This window comes from Dama dama, chromosome 23, assembly GCF_033118175.1.
Source record: "Dama dama isolate Ldn47 chromosome 23, ASM3311817v1, whole genome shotgun sequence".
Lineage (NCBI taxonomy): Eukaryota > Metazoa > Chordata > Mammalia > Artiodactyla > Cervidae > Dama > Dama dama.
Genome location: NC_083703.1, coordinates 78,344,975 through 78,367,284, shown reverse-complemented (window position 1 = coordinate 78,367,284; position 22,310 = coordinate 78,344,975). Strand labels below are relative to the sequence as shown.

The 22,310-nt window shown below is 59.4% G+C and overlaps 1 protein-coding gene across 4 annotated transcripts in view; it reads left to right on the top strand.

The window, feature by feature from the left end:
• The window catches only part of RIPOR3 (RIPOR family member 3), a 73,692-nt gene that overhangs the window by 49,568 nt on the left and 1,814 nt on the right, over positions 1–22,310 (top strand). For 2 of the 4 annotated variants that reach the window (XM_061127490.1, XM_061127491.1), the window contains exons 3-21: positions 3,430–3,561; positions 5,100–5,178; positions 7,793–7,816; positions 8,120–8,176; positions 8,752–8,901; positions 9,056–9,119; positions 9,446–9,489; positions 9,673–9,798; positions 9,869–10,014; positions 11,459–11,588; positions 13,075–13,647; positions 14,920–15,050; positions 15,910–16,033; positions 16,522–16,657; positions 17,267–17,428; positions 18,101–18,262; positions 18,739–18,941; positions 20,105–20,188; positions 22,179–22,269. In XM_061127490.1, the coding sequence (XP_060983473.1) occupies positions 3,430–3,561; positions 5,100–5,178; positions 7,793–7,816; positions 8,120–8,176; positions 8,752–8,901; positions 9,056–9,119; positions 9,446–9,489; positions 9,673–9,798; positions 9,869–10,014; positions 11,459–11,588; positions 13,075–13,647; positions 14,920–15,050; positions 15,910–16,033; positions 16,522–16,657; positions 17,267–17,428; positions 18,101–18,262; positions 18,739–18,941; positions 20,105–20,188; positions 22,179–22,269 (2,618 nt within the window). Of the gene's footprint in view, positions 1–3,414; positions 3,562–5,099; positions 5,179–7,792; positions 7,817–8,119; positions 8,177–8,751; positions 8,902–9,055; positions 9,120–9,445; positions 9,490–9,672; positions 9,799–9,868; positions 10,015–11,458; positions 11,589–13,074; positions 13,648–14,919; positions 15,051–15,909; positions 16,034–16,521; positions 16,658–17,266; positions 17,429–18,100; positions 18,263–18,738; positions 18,942–20,104; positions 20,189–22,178; positions 22,270–22,310 lie in introns of all 4 variants that reach the window. The other 2 variants (XM_061127489.1, XM_061127488.1) reach the window with 2 other exon arrangements.

The following is a 22,310-nucleotide window of genomic DNA, read 5'->3' as shown; positions in this document are numbered from 1 at the left end:
GAAATTCATTATCCGGCCTTCGTCTTTTCTGGGCGCTAGGCACTATCTGATTATAACTTCTGAACTGGAGTACAGTTGTGGGCTTTCCAGGTGGTTCAGTGGTAAAGAATCCCCTGCCAGTGCAGGAGACGCAGGTTCCATCCCTGGGTCAGGGAGATTCCCCGGAGAAGGAAATGGCAACCCACTCCAGTATTCTTGCCTGGGAAATCCCAGGGACAGAGGAGCCTGGAGGCAAGAGAGTCAGACATGACTTAGCGACTAAACAACAACAACAAATAGTTGCTGTGTGATATAAATGATATATGTACTTTAAAAAGTCCCCGTTATTAACTTCAGCATCTATATAGCACTTACTCTTTCCTGGGAATTGCTTGAATCTCTACATTTATTAACTCTCACAGCAACCCTTCCTCTAGTCCTCATTTTACAGATGAGAAAACGGATGTACAGAGAGATCCAAGAATTGACCCAAGGTCACACAGCTTAAAACTGGGGGAGCTAGATAGTGTCCCTGGCTCCATAGTCTGTGCTTGCTGCTGCCTCCCACGACCTCCCCCCAGCTGACAGGGCCGCTCATGGGGTGGAGGTTTTGTCAGTGTTTCAGTCACTGTTCTAGTCCTGGCTCCTGGAATGGCATCTGGTGCATGACAGGAGCTCAGTAAATATTTCCTGAGTGAATGACTATCTCATGACAACTCTGCCGGACGTGCCCTCTCATTATCCCTCTTTCACAGATGAGAAAACTGAGGCTCCAGCAGATCAAGTACCCGTGATCTCTGTGGTTAGGATTTGGACATGGGCAGCTGACCAGGACCTGTGTCCCAAGAGATGATATGAGTTTCTGGCTTGGCGAGGCCCCAAGGTTTCCAGGGCGGGGTTCCAGATCCTTCTTTCCCACAGCATCCTTGGGACGGAGTTCTCAGCGTGCCTGGGCAAGGCTTGGATCTGTGTCTCTGGCACGCTGGTTTGTGATGTGGCATCCAGGCTGGGGAAGCACGGGGCTCGGGGCAGGGGGGCGGGACCTAACCCTTGAGTCAACAGCAGGGCTCTGTGACCGTCCATGGAACGTGCAGCATCTTGACTAGACTGGAAGGGCGGCCCAGCCCCCTGTCAGGCCTCGTGGGGACCAGGGCTCATCGATGGCCCAGTGGCTTGCTCCCAGGCCTGGTGAAGGAGCTTGAGCTCTGTCCTGCTGGCCTCCTGGCTGCTCTCCAGACCCCAAGCCCTCACCCCCTTCCCTGCAGACCTTGAGCCTCCAAGCTTAGGACTCTGGCCCCTTGGCTCCCATTGAGGTGCCTGGCTCAGAGAAAGCCCCACTCTGTGAGTGTCTGAATGAATGAATGAGCCTGTGCCCTGGCTGTGAAACCCTGAAAAGGCAGCCGACTGGGAAGGGTGTCCAGGGAGACCTGAAGCTGGGTTTCTCTCAGGAGGAGGGCTCTGGACAAAGCAGAAAGGGAGGACTCCTGAGAAAGTGGTCCTCTGGTGGTGGACCAGCACGCTGGTTAGCACTTGGGAACATGTTAGAAACGTGGAGCCCTAGGCTCCACCCAGACCTGTCAGAGCAGAACCTTCAGGGCAGGGTGGTGGTCGCGGGAGAGCGAATCCGAGTCTCACAAATCCTCCAGGTGGTTCTGGGAACCTGAGGGAGTCCTGCATCCTGCCCCTAGCTGGGTGGTTGAGATCCCAGGCTGAGGACCTGCGTACACGTGGGTTGAGGTCCCACCTCTGGGGGGACGTGGTCTGGGGCAAGTCACCCACCTGAGCCTCAGTCTCCCTGTCTGCCAGGGGTTAATACCGGCCTCTTAGGGTGGCTGTGCAAGTCGATATTTATACAAAGCCTTTAGGAAGTGCCCGGCGACATCAGATGCTCAGCAGATGTCTTCTGCTGTGTCTTATCACTCGGCTCCCTGGGCCGCCGCGGGGATGGTGTTGGTGGGCCCAGTGGCCCAGTAGCTGCGGCTGGGGTTTCGTTGCTCTGCTCTGTGGAACTCTCAGTTGCCACTGTTACCATCTTTGAAGCGGGAACTTTGCTAGGACCTGACGCTCTCCTCCCCACACCTGTCCTGGGGTCCCCAAGGCAGGCAGGGCCCCTGTGTCCAGCACCTTCCATCATCTTCCCACCTCTGCTTCAGTCAAGCCTTGCCCTGGAGGTCCACTGCCCCATCGCACACGACTCCACCGGCTCCTCCTCTCTACCTTTGGTCAGTCTGTCCGTTCACCCTTCTTGGGGGACGGGTACCTTTGTTCCTGCTCTTCCTTAAAGGTCCAGCCAAGAGCCCCAGGATCGCCCTCGACATGTGGCATTTCCCTTGTTCAGTTTAGCTCAGTATTTACTGAGCACCTACTGTCTTCCAGGCTGTGTTACAGGGAAGGATACAGATAGGATACGATTACTTTAACAGTAATGGACATTTATTAAGCACCTACTAGGTGACCCCACTCTGTCAAACCTTTGACCTGGTACCGGGGAGAATTCTTAGCAGTGCCCTCTGATTCAGGTCTGCTGTACTTCCCAATTTACAGATGAAAAAAACCGAGGCTCGGGTAGTACAGTAGTGTGGAAGTGAAGTTGCTTTGACAGAGAAACCTCCAAAAATAGAGAGTTTTAGATGAGACCAATCACTCCTCCCTCTTTCTCGTAAGAGTGTAGAGGCAGTGGATGGTCCGCTCCACAGGCGGCCTGTTCCCGCTCTCTTGTTGCTCAGCTGTCCCCTGAGTGGGTCCCAGTGCTCGTGGCTGGAGCTTGGTGCTCAGTGGACCGAGAAAGACGAGGAAGGGGGGAGAAGTGCTCTTTCAGGGGAGTGGAGTGTGTCGACTAATCCAGGCTTGGGACAAGGGTTTGCTCAGAACGCCTATGGATGTATGTGTGTGCGTGTGCGTGCGTGCGTGTGTGTGCGTGCAGTGATTTGTCAGTCTACCTCTCGCCAAACTATGTGAATAAAGAGCAGGGCTGGGGAGATGCCCCAGAGGAGAACTGAGGCACTGTTAACAGAGGGACGGGGGATGGATGCTGGGCCACCAAAGCCAACAGGTGCCCAGCCCGGGAACGTGACCGGACCATGGCTTGGCCTTCGTGTTGCTTCACCTGCACAGAGCTTGCTCAAGAGCGCAGACAGACAGACAGCATTGGCATTCAGGCCACTTGATTATATTGCTCACTCACTCTAAGCTAATTTCTCATATCAGGTTAGTGACTGTTCATCTTCGAATTCAAGTGCTCATTTTGCAGATGAGGAAGCTGAGACCCAGGGAGCCTTGGCAGCCTTCTTGAGACCATGCAGCTTGGGGGCAGTGAAGCGGGACTCAGCTAGGTCTCCTGATCGTCTGGGGCTCTGGCCACCGTTCGCGAAGGGCCTGTCCCCGAGAAGGGCTGTGCCCAGACCCCCGCCCTGATCCCCCCATCCCTTCTCACAGAAAGTCCATCCACAGGAACTCAGTGAGGTCCCGGATGCCCGTGAAATCCTCCAAGACGTATGGCACGCTGCGGAAGGGGTGCGTCTGCTCGGACCCCAAGCCCCAGCAAGTGAAGAAGATCTTCGAAGCGCTGAAGAGGGGACTCAAGTAAGGAGGCCGCATGCTGCCTGTCGCATCCTTCGGCCTCGTCCGCTCGCTCCTCTCTGCCTCTCCCTGGGCATCGGGGGTGGGTCTTGTCTGTGTGCAACCACAGAGCGAGCTCCTGGTTATCCGTTTAATCAACAAGCATGTCCAGGTGTGGCCACCTACTCAGCCCCTTCCGTGGGTGCTGGGATGAGGCAATAATGGCTGGGGCGCCCGGTTCTCATGGAGAATGCTCATGGAGGGCAGGGGGGATGGCCATAGAGGGGTAATGGGGTCAACACCATAACTTCCACGCGCCCGGAGGGCAGTAACAAGCGGAGGTGGTGGAGAGGCTGCACCTGGAGGGCCTGTCACACAGTGGGGTCCAGAGGCCGCCCTGGGGACGTCCTGGCCATTTCTGAGCAGCAGCCATGGTGCTGGCCTCTGGGGGACAAGCATCCCTGGGAGAGGGCAAGCACGTGCACAGGCCCTGCGGTAGGAGCTTACAGAGGAGCCGCAGGTCAGGGCCAGGGCGGCTGGGCTTGAGCGAAGGAGAAAACGACTGATTGACCGAGCAGAGGCTGGGACAGGAGGAGTCAGTCACTTATTCCCCATATTTTTAATGGAGGCTCATCAAGTGCCAGCGCAGAGTTCAGTTCAGCTGCTCAGTCATGTCCGACTCTTTGCGACCCCATGAACCACAGCACACCAGGCCTCCCTGTCCATCATCAGCTCCTGGAGTCCACCCAAACTCATGGCCATTAAGTCGGTGATGCCATCCAACCATCTCAACTTCTGTCATCCCCTTCGTCTGCTGCCTTCAGTCTTTCCCAGGATCAGGGTCTTTTCAAATGAGCCAGTTCTCCACATCAGGTGGCCAAAGTATTGGAGCTTCAGCTTTAGCATCAGTCCTTCCAATGAATGTTCAGGACTGATTTCCTTTAGGATGGACTGGTTGGATCTCCTTGCAGTCCAAGGGGCTCTCAAGAGTGTCTTTGGCTGCAAAACACAATGTGAAAAGTCCCCTCGGGCCCATGGCTTTTTCTGTGTTTTCCAGAATAGGGGTTCGTTAAGCCCCTTTCTGGTCCCGGCCATCCAGACGGCAGGACAGCCCGCCCTTGTCTGTGAGGGAGGCGTGCCCACCCCCCCACAGCTCCCATGGCTGGGGGAGGATCTTGGCCTCTGGAAGCCATCGCCTGGTTTCAGACCTGGGTTCAGACTCTTCCATGCCTTGTGGACCCAGTACTGGGTGGCTTCAGAGTCAGTTTGCCCATCTCTAAAATGGGTGTAATAGCAGCAGCTCCCTCCTGTTGGTAGGGCTGTTTGGGGAGTTCCCACTCGGCACGGTGCTGGGCACACACTGTGTGGGATGCGGAGGCAGAGTGGGTGGGGGCCGGGCTCTCAGCTGGGGGCCAGCTCTGCCCTTGATCCTTGAACCCGCTGAGCACCCCACTTCTCCCCAGGCCGGTGGCCATGTCTGCCTCCTCCCTGGAACACCGCGCCCCCGCCCATTTCTTTCCTTCCTCTTCTTCCCAAGCTCCTCTCCCTCCTTCTCCCCGCAGGGAACATTTGTGCGCCCAGCAGGCCGAGCTGGATTACCTGACGGGACGCCACAAGGACACCCGCAGGAATTCCAGGCTGGTGAGACCCCTCCCCAGCCCTTCCCGGCCGAGCGGCCCGGGGGCGAAACAGCCCCTGATGCACCCCCTGGCCTGCCTCGTGGGTGTGAATCTGTCTCCGGAACGCAGAGGCCGACAGAGTGGACTTTATTTTTAATGAATGAACCTCCCTTGGACCCTGATGGATTAAACCACACAGGCTGGTGGGGAGCTCCCCCCTGACACCCCCACCCCTCACACTGCAGCAGTTCACACACCTTAGGGTCACCTCCAGCCCCCCTTTAGTTCTAGAAGCAGCTCAGAGGTAGATGGGTGTACAGGAGGACGGAGGCATTACCTGGCCCTGTTCTGTGGGTCTTGGCCACCACAGTCCCCCTGCAGGCAGGGTGGCTCATGTGATGGCGGGGAACTGGATCAGGCATCGGGTCCAGGGTATGCTGCAGAGGCCCCGACGCCGTCCTGCACCAGCCCCGCGAGTTCCCGCAACGTCCCTGGCTCTGCAGCCTTGTCCCCGTCGGGGCGCCTCTGAGGCTGCCCCGCGGCCTGTCCAGCCCAAGATTCACCTGCTCTGGGCTTTTACCACGCCCTTAGCAGAGCCGGATTTAGAAAACAAAAAAACAAAACAAACTCCAGAAAAGCCCAATACCAAAAAAAAAAAAAAAAAACCCCAAAAATACGAGGTGCAGTTAAATTTGATTTTCAGATAAATAACAAATCATTTTTCAGTGTAAGTATGTCCCCTGCCATCTTCAGGACATAGTTACACTAAAAAAGAAATTTTATCCATTGTTCATTGGAAATTTAAATGTAACTGGCTGTCTTGTCATTTATCTGCTGGCACATCCAGGACCCCCCTGCGGGGGGCCCTGCATCTCTCCAGCGCTCAGGTTCTTTCTGGTCTTGGGGAGCCCCTCTTAGCCCCCTCGTCTCTATCTGGCTGCTATTAAGGACAGGAGACCCCTCTGTCCTCGACAGGAGTAGACTTCTGCAAGCAGAGACCAGGAGGCCTTACTGCCTGTGACTTTCTCTGGCTTATTCTAGCATCACTCCTGCAAAGCACCGAACAGCCGCCAGCTTGACGGACGGACTGCAAGCGTGGTGGCGGGGTGGGGATGAGTCTGTCAAATTGTGTCCCCCACCTCTGTATCCTGGCCCCAGCAGAGAAGACCTTGAGGGTCAGCAGAGTGTGAGACGGAGGGCCGCTCCACCTCACCAGGGGGCCGGCCGCTGGGGGAAGGGAAGGCGGGCGGGCTCCGTCAGGCCTTGTCTTGGTGGGCGAGGGTGGGTCAGCGCAGAGGCAGAAGGAAGTGGTGCCAAGATCCCACCCCAGGCCCCGGCCTTCCGAGCGCTTGCCACACCTCCCTCTCCCAGGGCTGCGGCTGGTTCAGCTGCCTCTGTCTCGCCCTTCTAGAAGTAACTCTAAGGAAGGCGAGGCGTGTGTAGAGGTCTGTATGTTTAGCTGCTCCCATTTCACAGGTGGGTACACGGAGGCCACAAAGGGGCAACCGCGAGGGACGAAGCACGTGGGGTCCGGTTCCCAGTCTCCGAGGAATCGCTATACAGTTCCTCTTCTTTCCAAAGCCTTGGGAACTTCCCCATTTCTTAATTTCTTACATAGGGTTTTCATTTCATAATCCCACACATACGATGTCACATAGATGCATACCTAGGAAAACAGATGCCCCCTTTGGGGGGTGGTTAATCCATCTTTTCCCTCTTGCTTGACCGACCCCCCTCCCCTATCTTCTCTGTCGCGTCCTGTTTAACCCTTGAGGATCATCTAGTATTTATCTTTCCATATTTTCCTCCCTCGTCACCTTACTGTAAGTACGCAGACTGTGGATATGTAGAGGGCTCTGGTGAAGTCACAACTCACAGACTCTCCCCTGTCTTACTTCTTTGCGTTGGTGGTCACCAACTTTGTGGAAATTTATCCAGGCTCAGATACAGTGACCCTAACCCACGCGGGCAAAGCAGGGCCTGCTTTGGAAATAAATTTTACGTGAACACAGGCACACCCATCGTGGGCACACTGTTTGTGGCTGCTTTTCACGCTCCAAAGGCAGAAACCGTGTGGCCGGCAAAACCCGCAATATTTACTCTCTGGCCCTTTGCACAAAGACTCCCTCGCCCTGACAATAGATTCTTTTCACTGGCTGCACCATGGCCCCTGGCGCGGATGGCCCAGTCTGGATCTGCAGTTTCCTTCCATCTGAACTCCTGGCTGCTGCTGGCTGCCTCTCCCTAGTCTCTGATCGTGGTTGAAGTCGCCCCTTAAATAATCAAATGGCAGTGGTTCCCCTCTCGTTGAGTTTGCACTTTCCTTTTCATAGCAGCGCTGTGGGGTAGGTGCGATGGCATCTCCTCTTTCAAAAGGAGACGGAGGCTCAGAGTGTAGAGAAGCTTGTCCGTGACACACGACTGGCCCAGGGAGCCAGGCCTTCAGCCGCCTCCCCCAGAGCCCATGCGTTCGCTCCTTCTTCCTGCCTGGCCTGGACCGCAGCTTGCTGACTGCAGGCCTCGGAGGACCGAGTGGCCGCTGGCTTTTTGTCCTCTGACCCTGGGCGCCCCTGGGATGGAGGCTCACGGGTCTCAGAGGAACGCCGGAGCCCTGACACCTCTCCCCCCACCCACAGGCTTTCTATTACGACCTGGACAAGGTGAGGGAAACTTCTGTCCGCATGGGGTAAGCAAGGCGGGCCGCGGCTGGGGCTGGCTGGATGGGAATAACATCTCCGCGGGCCTTCCGTCCTCCTGGCCATCCTATGGGAGGAATACTTGGGTTTCCTCCCCCCTTGACAGATGGGGAAACTGAGGCCCAGCGATGAGCCTTCCTCAGGGAGGGTGAGGGGCTGGCCTGACTTCAAGCCCAGCTCTGTGTCAGGACCTGCAGGAGGATGGCAGGGGCTTGGGATTGGGTGAGGCCCAGGCTCCTTTTAAAGCATCTTCTCTTCTTCTGGGAGAAGCAAACACGCTCAGTGGAGAGGCACATTCGGAAGATGGAGTTTCACATCAGCAAGGTCAGCCTGGTTTCGGGGGCGCCTCTCGGCTTGAGGGGAGACCTCTGCGGGGTCAGTGGAGGAAGGCTCTCTGGGCACCAGGTGGCTGCAGAAAGCCAAGGCGGTGCAGGGACCGCGGGGACTGAGCCCAGAGGTGGGGATCAGGGGGGTGGGGTTAGAGGCCTGGGAGTGTTGAGTCCAACCACCCGATTTTACGGATGGGGCTGTAGAGGCCCAGAGAGGGACACGAACGGGCTCAAGGTCACCCAGCTAGGCCCTCAAGCTTTATATGGGCAGACCCCTCCATGAACTCGCTCTGCTCCCCGGGAGCCCCGCGGGTGGACGGAACATCACACACCCACCTTCCCTGTTTGACCAAAGAAAACCGCATCCACGCATCCGGCTCACTAGTTTTATCGTACCCGAGCTGTGCGCCAGGCGCTGCCGGGTGCTGGAGATGCGGAGTGGATGGGACCCACGTGGTCACTGCCTCGAGGGCGCACGTTCGCCGGGGGCGGGGCCAGCACGACTTGGGGGTGTGGCCTCCCGAGGTGATGGAGTCGGGGAGACAGTTCCCGGATGCGTGCGCCCCGCAGGTGGACGAGCTCTACGAGGGCTACTGCATCCAGTGCCGCCTGCGCGACGGCGCTTCCAACATGCAGCGGGCCTTCGCCCGGTGCCCGCCCAGCCGCGCCTCCCGAGAGAGCCTGCAGGAGCTGGGCCGCAGCCTGCAGGAGTGCACCGAGGTGGGTGGCGGAGCGCCGGTCTGGGGGCCCCCTGGGCCCTGAGGCAGCCTCTCTCTCTGCCCCCGGGGATGGGGGGTGGTGGTGGTCTCTGGCAGGGTCCGTGCATCCCCCGTGGCCCATCCCGGGGCAGGCAGTGAGCCACCTTCTCTGGCAGGACATGTGGCTCATCGAGGGGGCCCTGGAGGTTCACCTGGGCGAGTTCCACGTCAGGATGAAAGGTAACAGGACAGGGCTTGGGGCGGGGCGGCAGCTGGGTGGAGCCTCCGACCTTCTCCGGGACCCTGTGCTGAGGATGGGGGGTGATGGTCAGAATCCCAGGGTTTCCACTCCTGTGACTTGTGACTTCGGGCAAGTCCTATCCGCTCTCTGAGTTGAAAGTGAGGGCCCGGGTCTGTCCCTTGTCATCGTGATGGCTTAGCTCACTGCCCGCCCCCCTGAAGCTGATGACCCCCACTTGTAGCGGGGGGCTCCCCCCTTGAGGGCCTGTGACCCATGGGGTAGGGATAGTGAACAGCGGAGAGATGAGCCCGTCTCTGTGTTGCAGGCTTAGTGGGCTACGCACGTCTTTGTCCTGGAGACCAGTACGAGGTACGCCCACCTTCTGGGATCGGCCCTCAGGGCTCCCCGCCAGGCCTTCGGGAGTGGGGCTTTCTGGGAACCAGGGTCTCCGCTGGGTTCCTGTCCCCCTCCACCCCAGTTGGCAGGGAGGGCCCCCGGGAGGCGGTGGCAAGGGGCGCGGCTGACCGCTCCTGCCTCGGGCCTGGCGCACAGGTACTCCTGCGTCTGGGCCGCCAGCGCTGGAAGCTGCGGGGCCGCATCGAGTCGGACGACAGCCAGACCTGGGACGAGGAGGAGAAGGCCTTCATTCCTACCCTGCACGAGAACTTCGAGATCAAGGTGGGTGGGGCCCGGGGCAGGGGCCGGCGGGGGGACGGGCGCCCTCACCCACCACTCCGCCCTCCCCCAGGTGACGGAGCTGCGCGGCCTGAGCTCGCTGGCGGTGGGCGCGGTGACCTGCGACATCACCGACTTCTTCACCACCCGGCCGCAGGTCATCGTGGTGGACATCACAGAGTTGGGCACCATCAAGCTGCAGCTGGAGGTGCTGTGGAAGTGAGTGCAGGCGGCGGCTTCCCTGCTGCCCCTCCTGGGGGGCTGGGTGGAGTGGGGTGGGGGCAGGGGGTCAGCCCCAAACACTGCCCCCCAGACCCCGCAGAGGACCGCGGAGAGGCCTCTCCAGCTCCCCCTGGTGGCCTGACCTCACCCCAGCATCCACCCTGGCAGCCCGGCCCTTGGCTGCCCCCCAAGACAGGCAGGGGCCCAGACCACTTTCTGCAGCCCTGTCCATGCTGCGGCCTGCCCCCCGCCCCCCCCCCCCCCCCACGAGTTTAAATTCTCTTCTTTTCCCCTCACTTTTGAATTAGTGGCTGTTGAAGACTGGGGCGGCCAGGACCCTTTATGGCAGCCCCCTGGGCTGGGTTCCCAGGAGAAACCCACCTCCACCTTCCTACACCCACCATCTCCTTACCTGCTGACCCTGGCGCCCACCAGGCCCACGGCTGAGCAGTCACCCTGCGGTCCCCTGGGCTCATGGGAACCACCCCTGCCTAGGGTGGTGCTTTCCACTGAGCAGCCCATCCTGGTGGTTTCCACAGGTTTTGGTTTTTGGTAGCAGAGATCTTTTTTTCCCCCAAATGAAACCTTGTGTTTTGAGGAAACTCCCTTCTCCTGATTCCCCAGGGTAGGTGCTGCTGGAGCAACGGGGCAGACACACACTTCCCCTACTCTGGTGCCTGTTCTGACCAGTTGGGGCCAGTCTGTCCTTTCTCCCCGGGGGTGAACTGGGTGGACGGGGATGGGTGACACCCCCGCTTCCTTCCTTCGTTTGTCTAGTGGCGGTGAGCACACCGCTCAAGCGGTCAGGTCAGGGGGTGGCCCTGCAGCCCCAGGTCGGGAAGGTCCAAGGACCTGGGTGTCCCACTGGCCTGCAGCTGCCCTGGGCAGGCAGGGGGGCATCCAGGCAGGGCCCCTGGGCCACAGGCCCTTGTGTCTGGGCTGGGCTCCAGACGCTGTGAGCTGGGCCAGCGTGCAGACGCTGCAGACAGCGTGCAGGTGTCCACGAGGCAGGGAGGGCCGACCCAGCCCTGGCTGCTCCAAGGACAGGCAAGGGCCTGGCTGGAGCGTCGCTTCCGGTGCTTCCCCTGTGGGTCTGCAGCCCCTCCGGGACTGTGACGGGAGCCCCCTGACCCAGGGGGAGCTTGTGGGGGGCAGTGACGTGGTTTACCCAGAAGACGGCAGCTCTGAGTGTCTACCACTGCTCTGCTGAGCTTCTCGAAGGGCCTCCAATCAGAGGGGCCGATCGGTGCCCCTCCCCATCTGGCTAAGGACCCTCGGGGCAGTGGATATCTGAGACGTTTCCAGGAGGCTTCAGAACGGGGACCTGGGGTCCCTCCACTGTGCCTGTCCCCCCCAAGCCTCTGTCTCTAGTCCCCTGGTCCTGTCTGTGGTCCGATGGCCTCCGGCCATCGATGACAGCCTGGCCTCTGCTCCCCTCCAGCCCATTTGATACCGAGAGCTTCCTGGTGTCACCCAGCCCCCCGGGCAAGTTCTCCATAGGCAGCAGGAAAGGCTCCTTGTACAACTGGACACCCCCAAACACCCCCAGCTTCCGGGAGAGATACTACCTGGTGAGTGAGCCTCACTGGGCGGGGATGTGGTGGTCGGGCTGGGATTGGGGTGGGGGAGGGGGGGTGACTCCCCAGGGGTCAGCACGTGGTCAGCATGTGCACCTCCAGGGGCAGCAAGCTTTGGGTTCAGCCTCCCTTGTTTGGGGGTGTTTGGGGGTACCTTTTCTTTTTCACTGCCTGCCCTCTGTTCTGTGGCCTCTGGACTCGGTTCTGGGCTTGACTGGGGTGGGGTTCTCCAGATGGTTCTACCACCCCGGCCACGGCCTTGGCCTCTGGTTTGTTTTACACTTTGGAACGTGTTTCCAGTAGGTGATAGCTGGACTTCGTGTGCAGTGAGACACCTCTTTCCTGTGACCTCCAGGGGCCTGGGTCCCCTCCTTAGCGCCTCACTCTTCTCACCTTCCTCCATGGTCCTCCAGAGAGGCTCCGGGCCATCTGGGAGCAGACGCATCCTCTCTAGCCTGTGTCCCTCGGCAGCCCTTGCCCTGGTGACGCCCTGGAGACCTTCTCTGACGTGTTGGCACTGTGTAGCACCCCGCATTTGGCTAAAAACCACACTTTACTTAACAAGATACTGAGGTTCAGTTTTTGCTGTTACCAACAAGCGGGCAGTAAAGAACCTGGCACACAGATCACCCTCTGTATGTAGATGCCCCAGGGAGGGTCCAGGGATGCGGGACAAAGACAAGGACTTTCTGTCAAGCCCAGAGGGAGGCTGATGCGGAGCGGGACCACCCTGCCGCCCTCCTCTGGACCTTAGGTGGGGAAGGCAGCTTTAGATGAGCCAGGCAGCTTGTGCATTCAGAGGAAACTTGGTTGTCTGGCGGGGATGGTCCCAGCGTACTTTGGTTACAAAGTCATCTACAGTCAAGAGCAAGGACTCTGAAGCCAGATGGCCTGGGCTCCAGATTCTATCTGTGCCTTTCATCTGCTGTGTGACCTTGAGCAAGTCACTCAACCTCTCTGGACTTCCATTTCTGTATCGGAGAAATGAAACTAACAGCACTGCCCCGATGGGGCTTTATGAGGGTTAAATAAATGACATTGTCAATGAGGAGTGCTTACTAGAACGCCTGACAATAGCAGGTGGTGCTGTAGGAACGTCAACCGTTGGTCTGGTTGATGAGGGAAAGGGTGCAGCAGCGGGGGTCAGAGTCCGTGTCAGCTGGCCGGGATTAAAATGCTCGCACATCCTTCCTTGCGTGCACCTCGCTTCTCTGAGGGCAGAAGAGCACCACCCTCGGGGAGGCGTGGTGAGGGTTCACTGCGGCTGATTGGGGGCTGGGGCCGGAAAGGAGTGAGCGAGCGGGGTACGAGAGGTGCTAGGCTCTCACTGGCGCTTCCGGGTGCCAGGCACTTTGGGGGACCCCCGTCTTCCCGAGGCTGTGGGTCCACAGAGCAGACGTCTGGGGGGACGCCCTAGGGGGTCTCACTCTGATCCCCAGGGCAGCTGCTGAGGCCGGCCTGTCTGTCTGTCTGTCTCCAGTCTGTCCTGCAGCCGCGGGCACAGCAGGCCTTGCTGCTGGACAGGCCAAGGGCCCCCTCCGTCCTCAGCTGCCTGTCCGACGGCGACCTTCAGGGCCCTGGCCTGAGGAGCCGCAGTCAGGAGCTGCCCGAGATGGACTCCTTCAGCTCCGAGGACCCCCGAGACATGGAGACCAGCACGTCGGCCTCCACCTCGGATGTGGGCGTCCTGCCCTCGGCCATGGGCCCCAACACCTCCATCGAAGAGGAGGCCCAAGAGGACCCCCCACCCCTGGGCCTCCTGCCGGACATGCTGCACTTGGCGGAGGGCTCGTTTGTGGAGCAGCCGGGCTGGAGAGACTTGGGGGTGGGAACCCCCGACCTGTCACGGGGCTCCCCCTTCCACAACCACGCGCTCCCGGGGAGCCAGGAGGGCCCCGACGAAGGAGACCCTGAGGACACGGCGGGTGGGCCTGGGCTGCCCCTTGAGAGGCCTCTGCAGGAGGTCCTGGACTTGCTGAGGTCCATGGACCCTGCACCGCCGCAGCTCCGGGAGCTGGAGTACCAGGTCCTCACCTTCCGGGACCGGCTGAAGGTAAGTGTGCTCTTTGTGGGGGCGCGCCCTGCTTGCTGATGGTGCCGTGACTGGCAGTGGGACAGGGAGCCTAGGATGTTGGGGAAAAACTTAAATGAACTTTTGGCCAACCCAGCACTTATTTTTGGTGACTTTGCTGTTGGAAACAGCCCCCAAGGGCTGGGCTGAGATGCTGGCCAGTGTTCCTGATGCATCTTGTGGAGGAACTCTGTGTGTTGGATAAGCCTTGTTCAGCCTTGACCTTGAGTTCAGTGTTGATGAGTCAGTGATATGTCTATATTAAACGAGATGCCTTTAAGCAGACACAGGCGTTCCAGGTGGCACAGTGGGAAAGAATCTGCCTGCCAGTACAGGAGACACAAGAGATGGAGGTTCCATCCCTGGGTCAGGAAGATTCCCTGGAGAAGGAAATGGCAGCCCACTCCAGTATTCTTGCCTGGAAAATTCCATGGTCAGAGCAATCTGGCAGGCTAGAGCCCTTGGGGTTACAAAGAATCAAACACCACTGAGCACACACACACACACACACACACAAACATACGCGTAAAACAAGGCTCTGTATTGATGGGCGGATAAAAAACATTGACCTGACGCTCATGGCCTCTGCATTTCCCATGGGAGCAAAGACTGGTTCAGTTTCAAATCCCAGGGGTCACGGTGACTTTATGCACCATAATTACTGTGAATAATGGGGGCCATGTGTGTGTGTGCGTGTGTGCCCGTGCATATATACAAATGAAAACATTTTTTTCCCCATCGAGCAAGGAAACATCTGCAGGTAGCCTTATTCTTGTCTTGTTGCTCAAGATTTTCTCCTTGGGATCAACCTTCAGGAGCCCAGTTCTGACTCGTGGGGTCAGCCCTGTGCACTCTGTAGACTCAGCCACAGGGGACTGGCCCCCGGGAGGCTTCGATGACTCGACCCTCCCTCCCGGTCCCCCAGGCAGGGGCTGCCTCCAGACTCCTCCCCTTCCACGCTTCCCTGGGAGAGGAGACACCTGGAATCCAGAGGCTCACCTGGCAGCCTTTGGCCTCGGTTGTCTGGCCCAAGCCACGCTGTCTTTAAAAAATAATTTGCAATTAGTTGTCGGTATTTAAAAACTGGGCAGCTCCCCACAACGTCGAGGTTTCTGGGTTTTCTTGGAAACCTGAATGGTCCGCGTCAGGCCCCACACCCCGGGTGGCAGGGCCCCTTGGGGAGGGCCCTGGGGACATGCCCCCCAGCCCGGGCACCGCTGAAGCCTGGCCGTCGGTCTGTCTGTCCGCCCGCAGCCCCGCCGAGCTTGCCGGGAGCATGCGTCCGCCGAGAGCCTGATGGAGTGCATCCTGGAGAGCTTCTCCTTCCTCAACGCCCACATCGCCCCCCACGAGCTGGCCCTGTTTGGGGGAGCCCAGGGCCTGCGGTGAGTGTGCCCCTCCCAGCGCTGACCCAGAGTCCAGCCTCGGGCCCAGCGGCCTGCCGGCCCCCGCCCCGTCGGTGACTCCCGGCGCCCACTCTGCGTCTGTTTCCTTTATTATCGTCCCGGCCCATGTGCCCGGCACGTGACCAACAGAGCAAACAAGGATACCTCAGCTGGCCTGAGCTTTTGCCCTGAGCAGTGGGCTTTCTTTTTAAATCCTAAAAAATGACACCAGCACACGCAGTAGAACCTGAGACCTCTGTGTTGCAAGCTGTAAGCAGCAGCCCCGCCCCCATGAGCACGCCGGGGCACCCACCGCTCAGCAGCACGGAAGTGCACAAATGCGTTACATTTCTCCCTGCCTCTCAGGACCCCACGGAGAGTGGGTGGCATCTCCACCCAGCATCCCCGTGTCACATCCACCCCCTCAGGGCTCGGGCTCAGCCCCTCCCGGGGCTGACACAGTGCCGGGTGCGCTGGTGTCTGACTCAACCCCACCGTGGCCCAAGCTTGGGGTTCCTGCCCCCACTTTCCGGATGAGTAAACTGAGGCTCCGGGAGGCAGACTTATCCAGAGTCCCTGAGCTAGGGATTCGTTTGAACCTCAGGCTTCTGCTCCAAGTGCACGCCCTGGAAGGTGGGCAGGGGGGTAGGGGGCAGCCTTCCCAGCCCCCGTGTTGTGTGAGTTGTTGCTCCCATTTGCCGTGTCTCCGTTTCTTAGTTCTCTCCCCAGTTTAGCTCCATCTCCCTGGGATCTGGAGCCGGCCCCCCTGGTCAGAGCTCTCCAGGGAGGGAGGGTTTCCCTGTCCTTGGAGGCAGCTGAATGCTGACGGACCAGTCACCCAGTTCTCACTTCCACTCAGAAAGGACAGGAGTCCACCTCCACCACCATCGCTGAGAGCGTCGTCCCGGGAGCTCACGGCTGGCGCCCCAGAGCTGGACGTGCTGCTCACGGTTCACCTCCAGGTCTGCAAAGCACTGCTGCAGGTGGGTGACGACCTGGGGAGGGTGGGCTGGAAGTTTCAAGGTGGGGGGGTGGCAAATAGTCGTGTGGTCCTCAGGCAGCCCAGGCCGTAAACCAAAGGCGGCGGTGGTGACTCGGTAGGTGGCAGATGCTGGAGCTCCAGTCCAAACTGGTTCAGAAGGAAATGTTTTGGTTCACAGACCTGAAAGGCCCAGAGGTGGGCTTCAGGTCCGGCTGGATCCAGGGCTGCAAACAACATCATGATTGGGTCTCACCCTCTCTCATCTCTGCTTGCCTGTGCTGGTTGGCTTCGCGTTCTGGCAGGCTCCTGACAGCTCCAGCCTGCATCCTGTCCTCCCAGCTGCTCTGGCGAGGAGGAATCCCCAGATGCCAGGGCGCAGCCATGGGGACAGGAGGGACGGGGAAGGGGCGGGTGGGGGCCACGGGCATGGTAGCTGACCTCAGAGGGCACGTTCTGGGCTAACCTGGAGCACTGTGGGCTGCTTCCCAGAAACTGGGCTCCCCTAATCTGTCGAGGATGGTCCAGGAGTGCCTTCTGGAAGAAGCTGCGCAGCAGAAGCAGGTTCTGGAGACGCTGTCCGTGCTTGACTTTGAGAAGGTCAGCAAAGCGATGTCCATTGAGGAGAGTAAGTACCTGCCGTCCGGCCGTGTGAATGGCAGGAAGTGATGAGGATGAAAGTCCGTGGTGGGCGGGGCTCCTCTCCCTTCCCGGCACTTGACGTTCAGTGGCACCCAGGGGACGCGAGTGGGGGAGTGGCTAGACTGGGACCAGACACACACCATGGGGGCGGGAAGGGAGGCCAGCTAGCCTCGGTCAGCCGGGTGACCCTGGACAAATGAGTCACCGCTCTGAGCCTCAGCTTCCCCATCTGTATAATGGGGAGGCCCCCGGGTAGGTGTCAATGAAGGAATCCCCAGGACACATTCAAGGCACACACAGCGTGCTGCCCAACAGGGGCTGGGACCCCACCCCCATGGGACCCACCCCCGCCTGTCAGGGGAGACTGGGAGCAGCAGCCCAGGGGGTGTCGTGGGGCCAGCGGGCGGTGACCAGATGAGGCTCAGGGCCGAAGCTGCTCGTCTCTGCAGGTGACGCCAGTGGGGAAGGCGCCTGCCTTAGGCCAGGCCGTGTCCCCCTCCCCGAGCCCTCGGGTCCCAGGGGCAGGAACCCCCCGGGCCTCCTGGTTGCTTGCCCTTCCCGCATGCCGGGCGGCTTTCTGAGCCCGGCCTTTCAGTCCTCCCCCAGGCCACGCGGAGGAAGGGCTGCCTGAAGCTCTGGAGAGGCTGCATGGGGCCCGGCACCACCCTATCCTGCCCGGGGACGACGCTGCTGGACCAGCTCAAGAAGACGTTCCTGCACAGAGTCAGGGGGAAATACCCGGGACAGCTAGAGATAGGTAGCCCCTCCCCTCCCCCGCCCCTCCCCACGCCCCCCGGGAAACGCTGTGTGGAGCCCCCAGGGCCTGGAGCATCACCACCGCAGGCCTCCCTTCTGCCCCTGCCATGCCCGCCTCGCGCATGGCATCGAAGGGAGGTGTTGCTCACCTGACCACAGAGCATCTCCTCTTCCCGGGGAGAGGAGGGTGGAGTCCGTGAACCCCAGGAGCGGCCTGCATCTGTGGGCTGGTGCAGCTTCTGGGGACCGGCTGATTGCATAGCTTCCACCAGAACCTTAGAGAAGGGCCCTTGGGGACAGTAGGCAGGACCCTGTCTGCCCGACAGCGGCATCGTGCGTCTTGGCTGGACTCTTCCCCGGGACGCAGAGCTGGAGCAGCCTTCTGTGTTGTCCAAGGAAGGGTGGCAGGCACATGCCAGGCAGTGGCTCTGGACCCTGTGTGGTTCTGACCACCTGCCTGCCTCTGGGACTCAGACCGAGGGGCTGGTGGGGCCCAGGGTGCATGGATGCCCTGCGGGACCCCCAGCTCAGGCTCGGGGGCCTCAGCTGGGGTGTGTCCCTCGTGGGAATGGGGGGTGCGCCAGGGATCCCATCCACGGGCCGTCACGGAGCCTCCAGACTGACCCGGCCGGGGCCCCGGGGCATCTTCCCCACTCGCCCTGTGTGTCGCCAGCCTGTCGCAGGCTCCTGGAGCAGGTGGTCAGCTGCAGTGGGCTGCTGCCTGGAGCCGGGCTCCCCGAGGAACAGACCGTCACCTGGTTCCAGTTTCACAGCTACCTGCGGAGGCAGAGCGTCTCCGACCTGGAGAAGCACTTCGCCCAGCTCACCAAGGAAGGTAGGGGCTGGGACGGCGGGCACCGCAGGCAACACGGTAAGGACAGGGGCCGGCCCACCGCGGAGCCCTCTGTCTCGGCTCTGCGAAGCCGGTTTTTCAGAATCCCTTTCCCCTCCAGCTGTTCTTTTGAGAACCGGATTTAATTAGATTCCCTGTTCAGCCCACGTAGAAATGAGCGCCAAGGGCAGGAGGCTGTAGGAAGCACAGGGCCGAGGTCGGAAGTGGACAGGAGTGTGCGCTGGGCTGGCCCGAGTCCCTGAAGTGGGGCTGGCGTCGATTCGTCTTCAGGGTGTATCTGACCCCTAGCTACAACCCTTCCTGGAGATTCCGGGAGGCCCCTGTGGGACCGGTTTGGGCGGGGCCTCGGCGAGCACACCGATATGTCCTGGGATTTGCTCCTCCATGGCTGATGATCAGCCTGCAGCCGCCCGGCTCGGCCACAGAGGGGACCCGGGCGTTTCTTCTGTCTCTTCCAGTAACGCTCTTGGAGGAGCTGCAGTGCGGGCCCCAGGCCAGGACAGTCAGGAAGCTGCAGGGGAAGCGGCTGGGCCAGCTCCAGCCCCTGCCGCAGACGCTGAGGGCCTGGGCGCTGCTCCAGCTGGACGGACCCCCTCGGGCGTGCAGAGCGGCCAGCGCCCGCCTGGCCGGTGCGGCCAGAAACAAGAGCTTTCGCGAAAAGGTGCGTGTGGCAGGCGGCGGCCTCTGTGGGCGTGTGAGCCGGGGGCAGGCGGGCTTCATCTCGGAGAAATACAAAGGGGGATGAGGGGGGGCTGCGTTCGCGAGATGCTCCTCGGAACGTGACCACAGCCTCGCGCGTGGCCATCCTCGCCGTCAGCGGCACCGGCCCCGGGGGCAGGGCCGGGGTTGCCAGGCTGTCGTGACCGCATGCCCCACGCGCACCGGCTCAGCTCAGGGTTTCTACAGCCACGTCGTCTGTTCGGTCGCTGAGACGGCACCTGCACGTAGGATGTTCCTTTTTCAGAATTCTGACAGTCACCCTCATTTACTTTCGTATAACACATGTAGCTGGCTGGTTCGTTGTGTTTGGTTCACTTGAAAAACCGAGACGGGACCCCTCTGCCTTTCTGCGCCAGGTTCCTGGCCCTGTGACTATTCTAGATTTAGGGGACCAGCCTGCTGGGGTCGGAGAAGGCCAATACTGGGGCCTTACCATAGTCTCGGGCGCACCCAAGTGCCAGGCACATCCCCCACACACCCCCCCCCCGCCCCCGCCTGCTTCCTGTGAGCCCCTAAAGCAATATTGCAAAGGGAACACCAGCTTTATTTTCCAGCTGGATGGACATGGCCATGGTCATGTGACCGATGGGGCCAGGTCAGACCTGTGACCGGAAAGGGTGATGAAGAGATGCTTTTCCTTCCAGCGGCCTCACCAAAGCTCCCTGTGTTCAGTTCTTCTGCTGTCCCCCATGGACAGCGGATATCTCTGATGTAGCGTTTTACCTAAGATGGTAGTTTCAGAATGCATTTTGTAAACGTTAGATGAGTTTTCAAAAAAATATCTATTTGGCTGCACTGGGTCTTAGCTGTGGCATGTGGCATCCAGTTCCCTGATGGGTATGGAACCCAGGCTCCCTGCATTGGGAGCAGAGTCGTAGCCACTGGACCCCCAGGAAGTCCTGAGGCCAGTGCTTTCGATAAACTAGAGCTGGTACGCACGGGGCATGTAGCACCACAGCTTGCCACTCCTACAAGTATGCTGTGTACACAGGCATATCCATATACGTGTGCTGTGTACTGCCAGCATGCTGGAAGACAGGCAGTGGGTAGTACTGTGGGTTTTGCTCTCTCCAGCCCGCCGTTCACAGCCACCTTATTTCCTAGGCCTTGCTCTTCTACACCAACGCCCTGACCGAAAATGATGCAAAACTCCAGCAAGCTGCATGCGTGGCGCTAAGACATCTCCGGGTGAGTCTAACCTGCCCTTGCTGGCGATGGAGAGAAGCCTGGTTGTGATTAACGCTGAAGTTAGTGCATTTCGAAATGATTCCACTGGGGCCAAAAAAAAAAAAAATCACTGCCAGTGAAAAAGCACCGCCAAGAGCTGGCTGCAGAGAGACGGCCATCCGCCCCGCCAGCAGACGCTCCGTGGGCAGAGGCCCCTCGGCAGTGGCCTCGTGCTCATCTGCTCCGGCTCTGTGTGAACAAGCAGGTGGCCCCAAGAGGCTCACTTCTGTGCTCTTGGATTATATGAGTTAACAGCCTCAATTAAAACTTTTCTAAAAGCACGATAAGCTCATTGTAGAAAAACAGCGTTGCGCTTCTCTGGTGGATCAGGAGCAAAGAATCCACCTGCTAATGCAGAGGACACGGGGCTCTATCCCTGGTCCGGGAAGATCCCACATACCTCCTAGCAAGCAACTCTGTGCGCCCCAACTATTGAGGCTGTGCTCGAGAGCCCTGGAACCACCACCACCGAGGCCACGTCCCACGTCTACTGAAGCCCGCGTGCGCCAGAGCCCAGACTCCGCAAGTCACTACGGTGAGCAGCCCGGCTCATCGCCACCGGAGAAAAGCCCGGGCAGCAGTGAAACCAACACAGCCAAAAATAAGCAAAGAAAAGGTGTGAAACGCAGAAGAGCAAAAGTTACTCATCCTTTTTGCTTTTTGGCCACACCTTGAGGCACGCGGGATTTTAGTTCCCCAACCAGGGTTCGAACCAGGGCCCCCTGAAGTGGAAGGGTGGAGCCCTGACCACTGATCCACCAGGAAATTCCCCCAACGTTATGCCTCTCTGTGCATAAAGCTCTTAAAATTTATAGGGAGTTCTGGATTACTTCCTTAGGCTAGACTTAGTGTTCACTGTTATCCCAGGGCCAGAAAATATAAATTTTAAAAAATACGTATTTTCGGTTGCCCTGGGTCTGTGGCTGTGCCCGGGCTTTCTCTAGTTGCGACAAGCGCGGGCTCCTCTTTGTTGCGGAGTGTGGCTTCTCGCTGTGGGGGCTTCTCTTCTCGTGGGGCAAAGGCTCGAGGCGCACGGGCTTCAGTGGTCGCAGCATGCTGGCTCAGTAGTTGTGGCAATCGGGCTTAGTTGGCCCGCAGCATGTGGGATCCTATCGGACCGGGAGTTGAACCCATGTCCTCTGCACTGACAGGTGGATTCTTATCCCGTGAATCACCATGGAAGCCCTGAATGCTTTTGAGACTTGAGACCACACACCCCTTGACACTCACCTGTGTGAAAATGCAGATACAAGGCGGTGCTCGGTTAACTTCTGTTTGTGTCTATAACTCTTATTTTAAAAAACTCATCATCATTTTGCTAGATGAAAAGTGGTCCAATAGAGACTAAATTCTTTCTGGAAGAAACCAACAGGAAATTCTACAAGGTCCATCTGGTTATGATCAAATAACCAGGGAGTGTCCGGGTGCCCACTAGAGGGGGCTAGCATGCACTCCGGGCCTGGGCCTGGGGGACGGCAGGTGGTCAGCCGTGCCTGGACCAGGACACTGGTCACTCCTCTCCTGGTCCGACCTGGAGGGTGGGGTTGGGCGAGGCAGAGGAGCTAGAAAGGTCCAGAAGAAAGCAGGTCTTATTCCAACATGGGCCTTTCAGAAGGTGTCAGGATGGAAAAGATGACGTTTGCCAATGGCACTTCAGTGAACCTGAGGCCTCATGGTTGGATGGCATCACCAACTCAGTGGACATGGGTTTGGGTAAATTCCGGGAGTTGGTGATGGACAGGGAGGCCTGGTGTGCTGCGGTTCACGGGGTCGCAAAGAGTCGGCACGACTGAGCGACAGAACTGAACTGAGGCCTCATGAGAAGCATGTAAGCCTTTGGAGAAGGAAGGGGCTGAGGTCGCAGAGACCATGCTAGGGCTGGTCGTGCAGGGTTTTATGAAAGCGGACACCTGTTCCTTAAAATGGCCCACTTCCCCCCAACCTCCAACAGGGTGTGGAAAGCATCGATCAGATCGCCAGCCTGTGCCAGTCTGACGTGGAGGGTGTGCGTGCGGCTGCCCGGGAAACCACGCTGTCCTTTGGTGAGGTCCAGCATCCTGTGCTCCCGAGTGCGGGCGGGGGC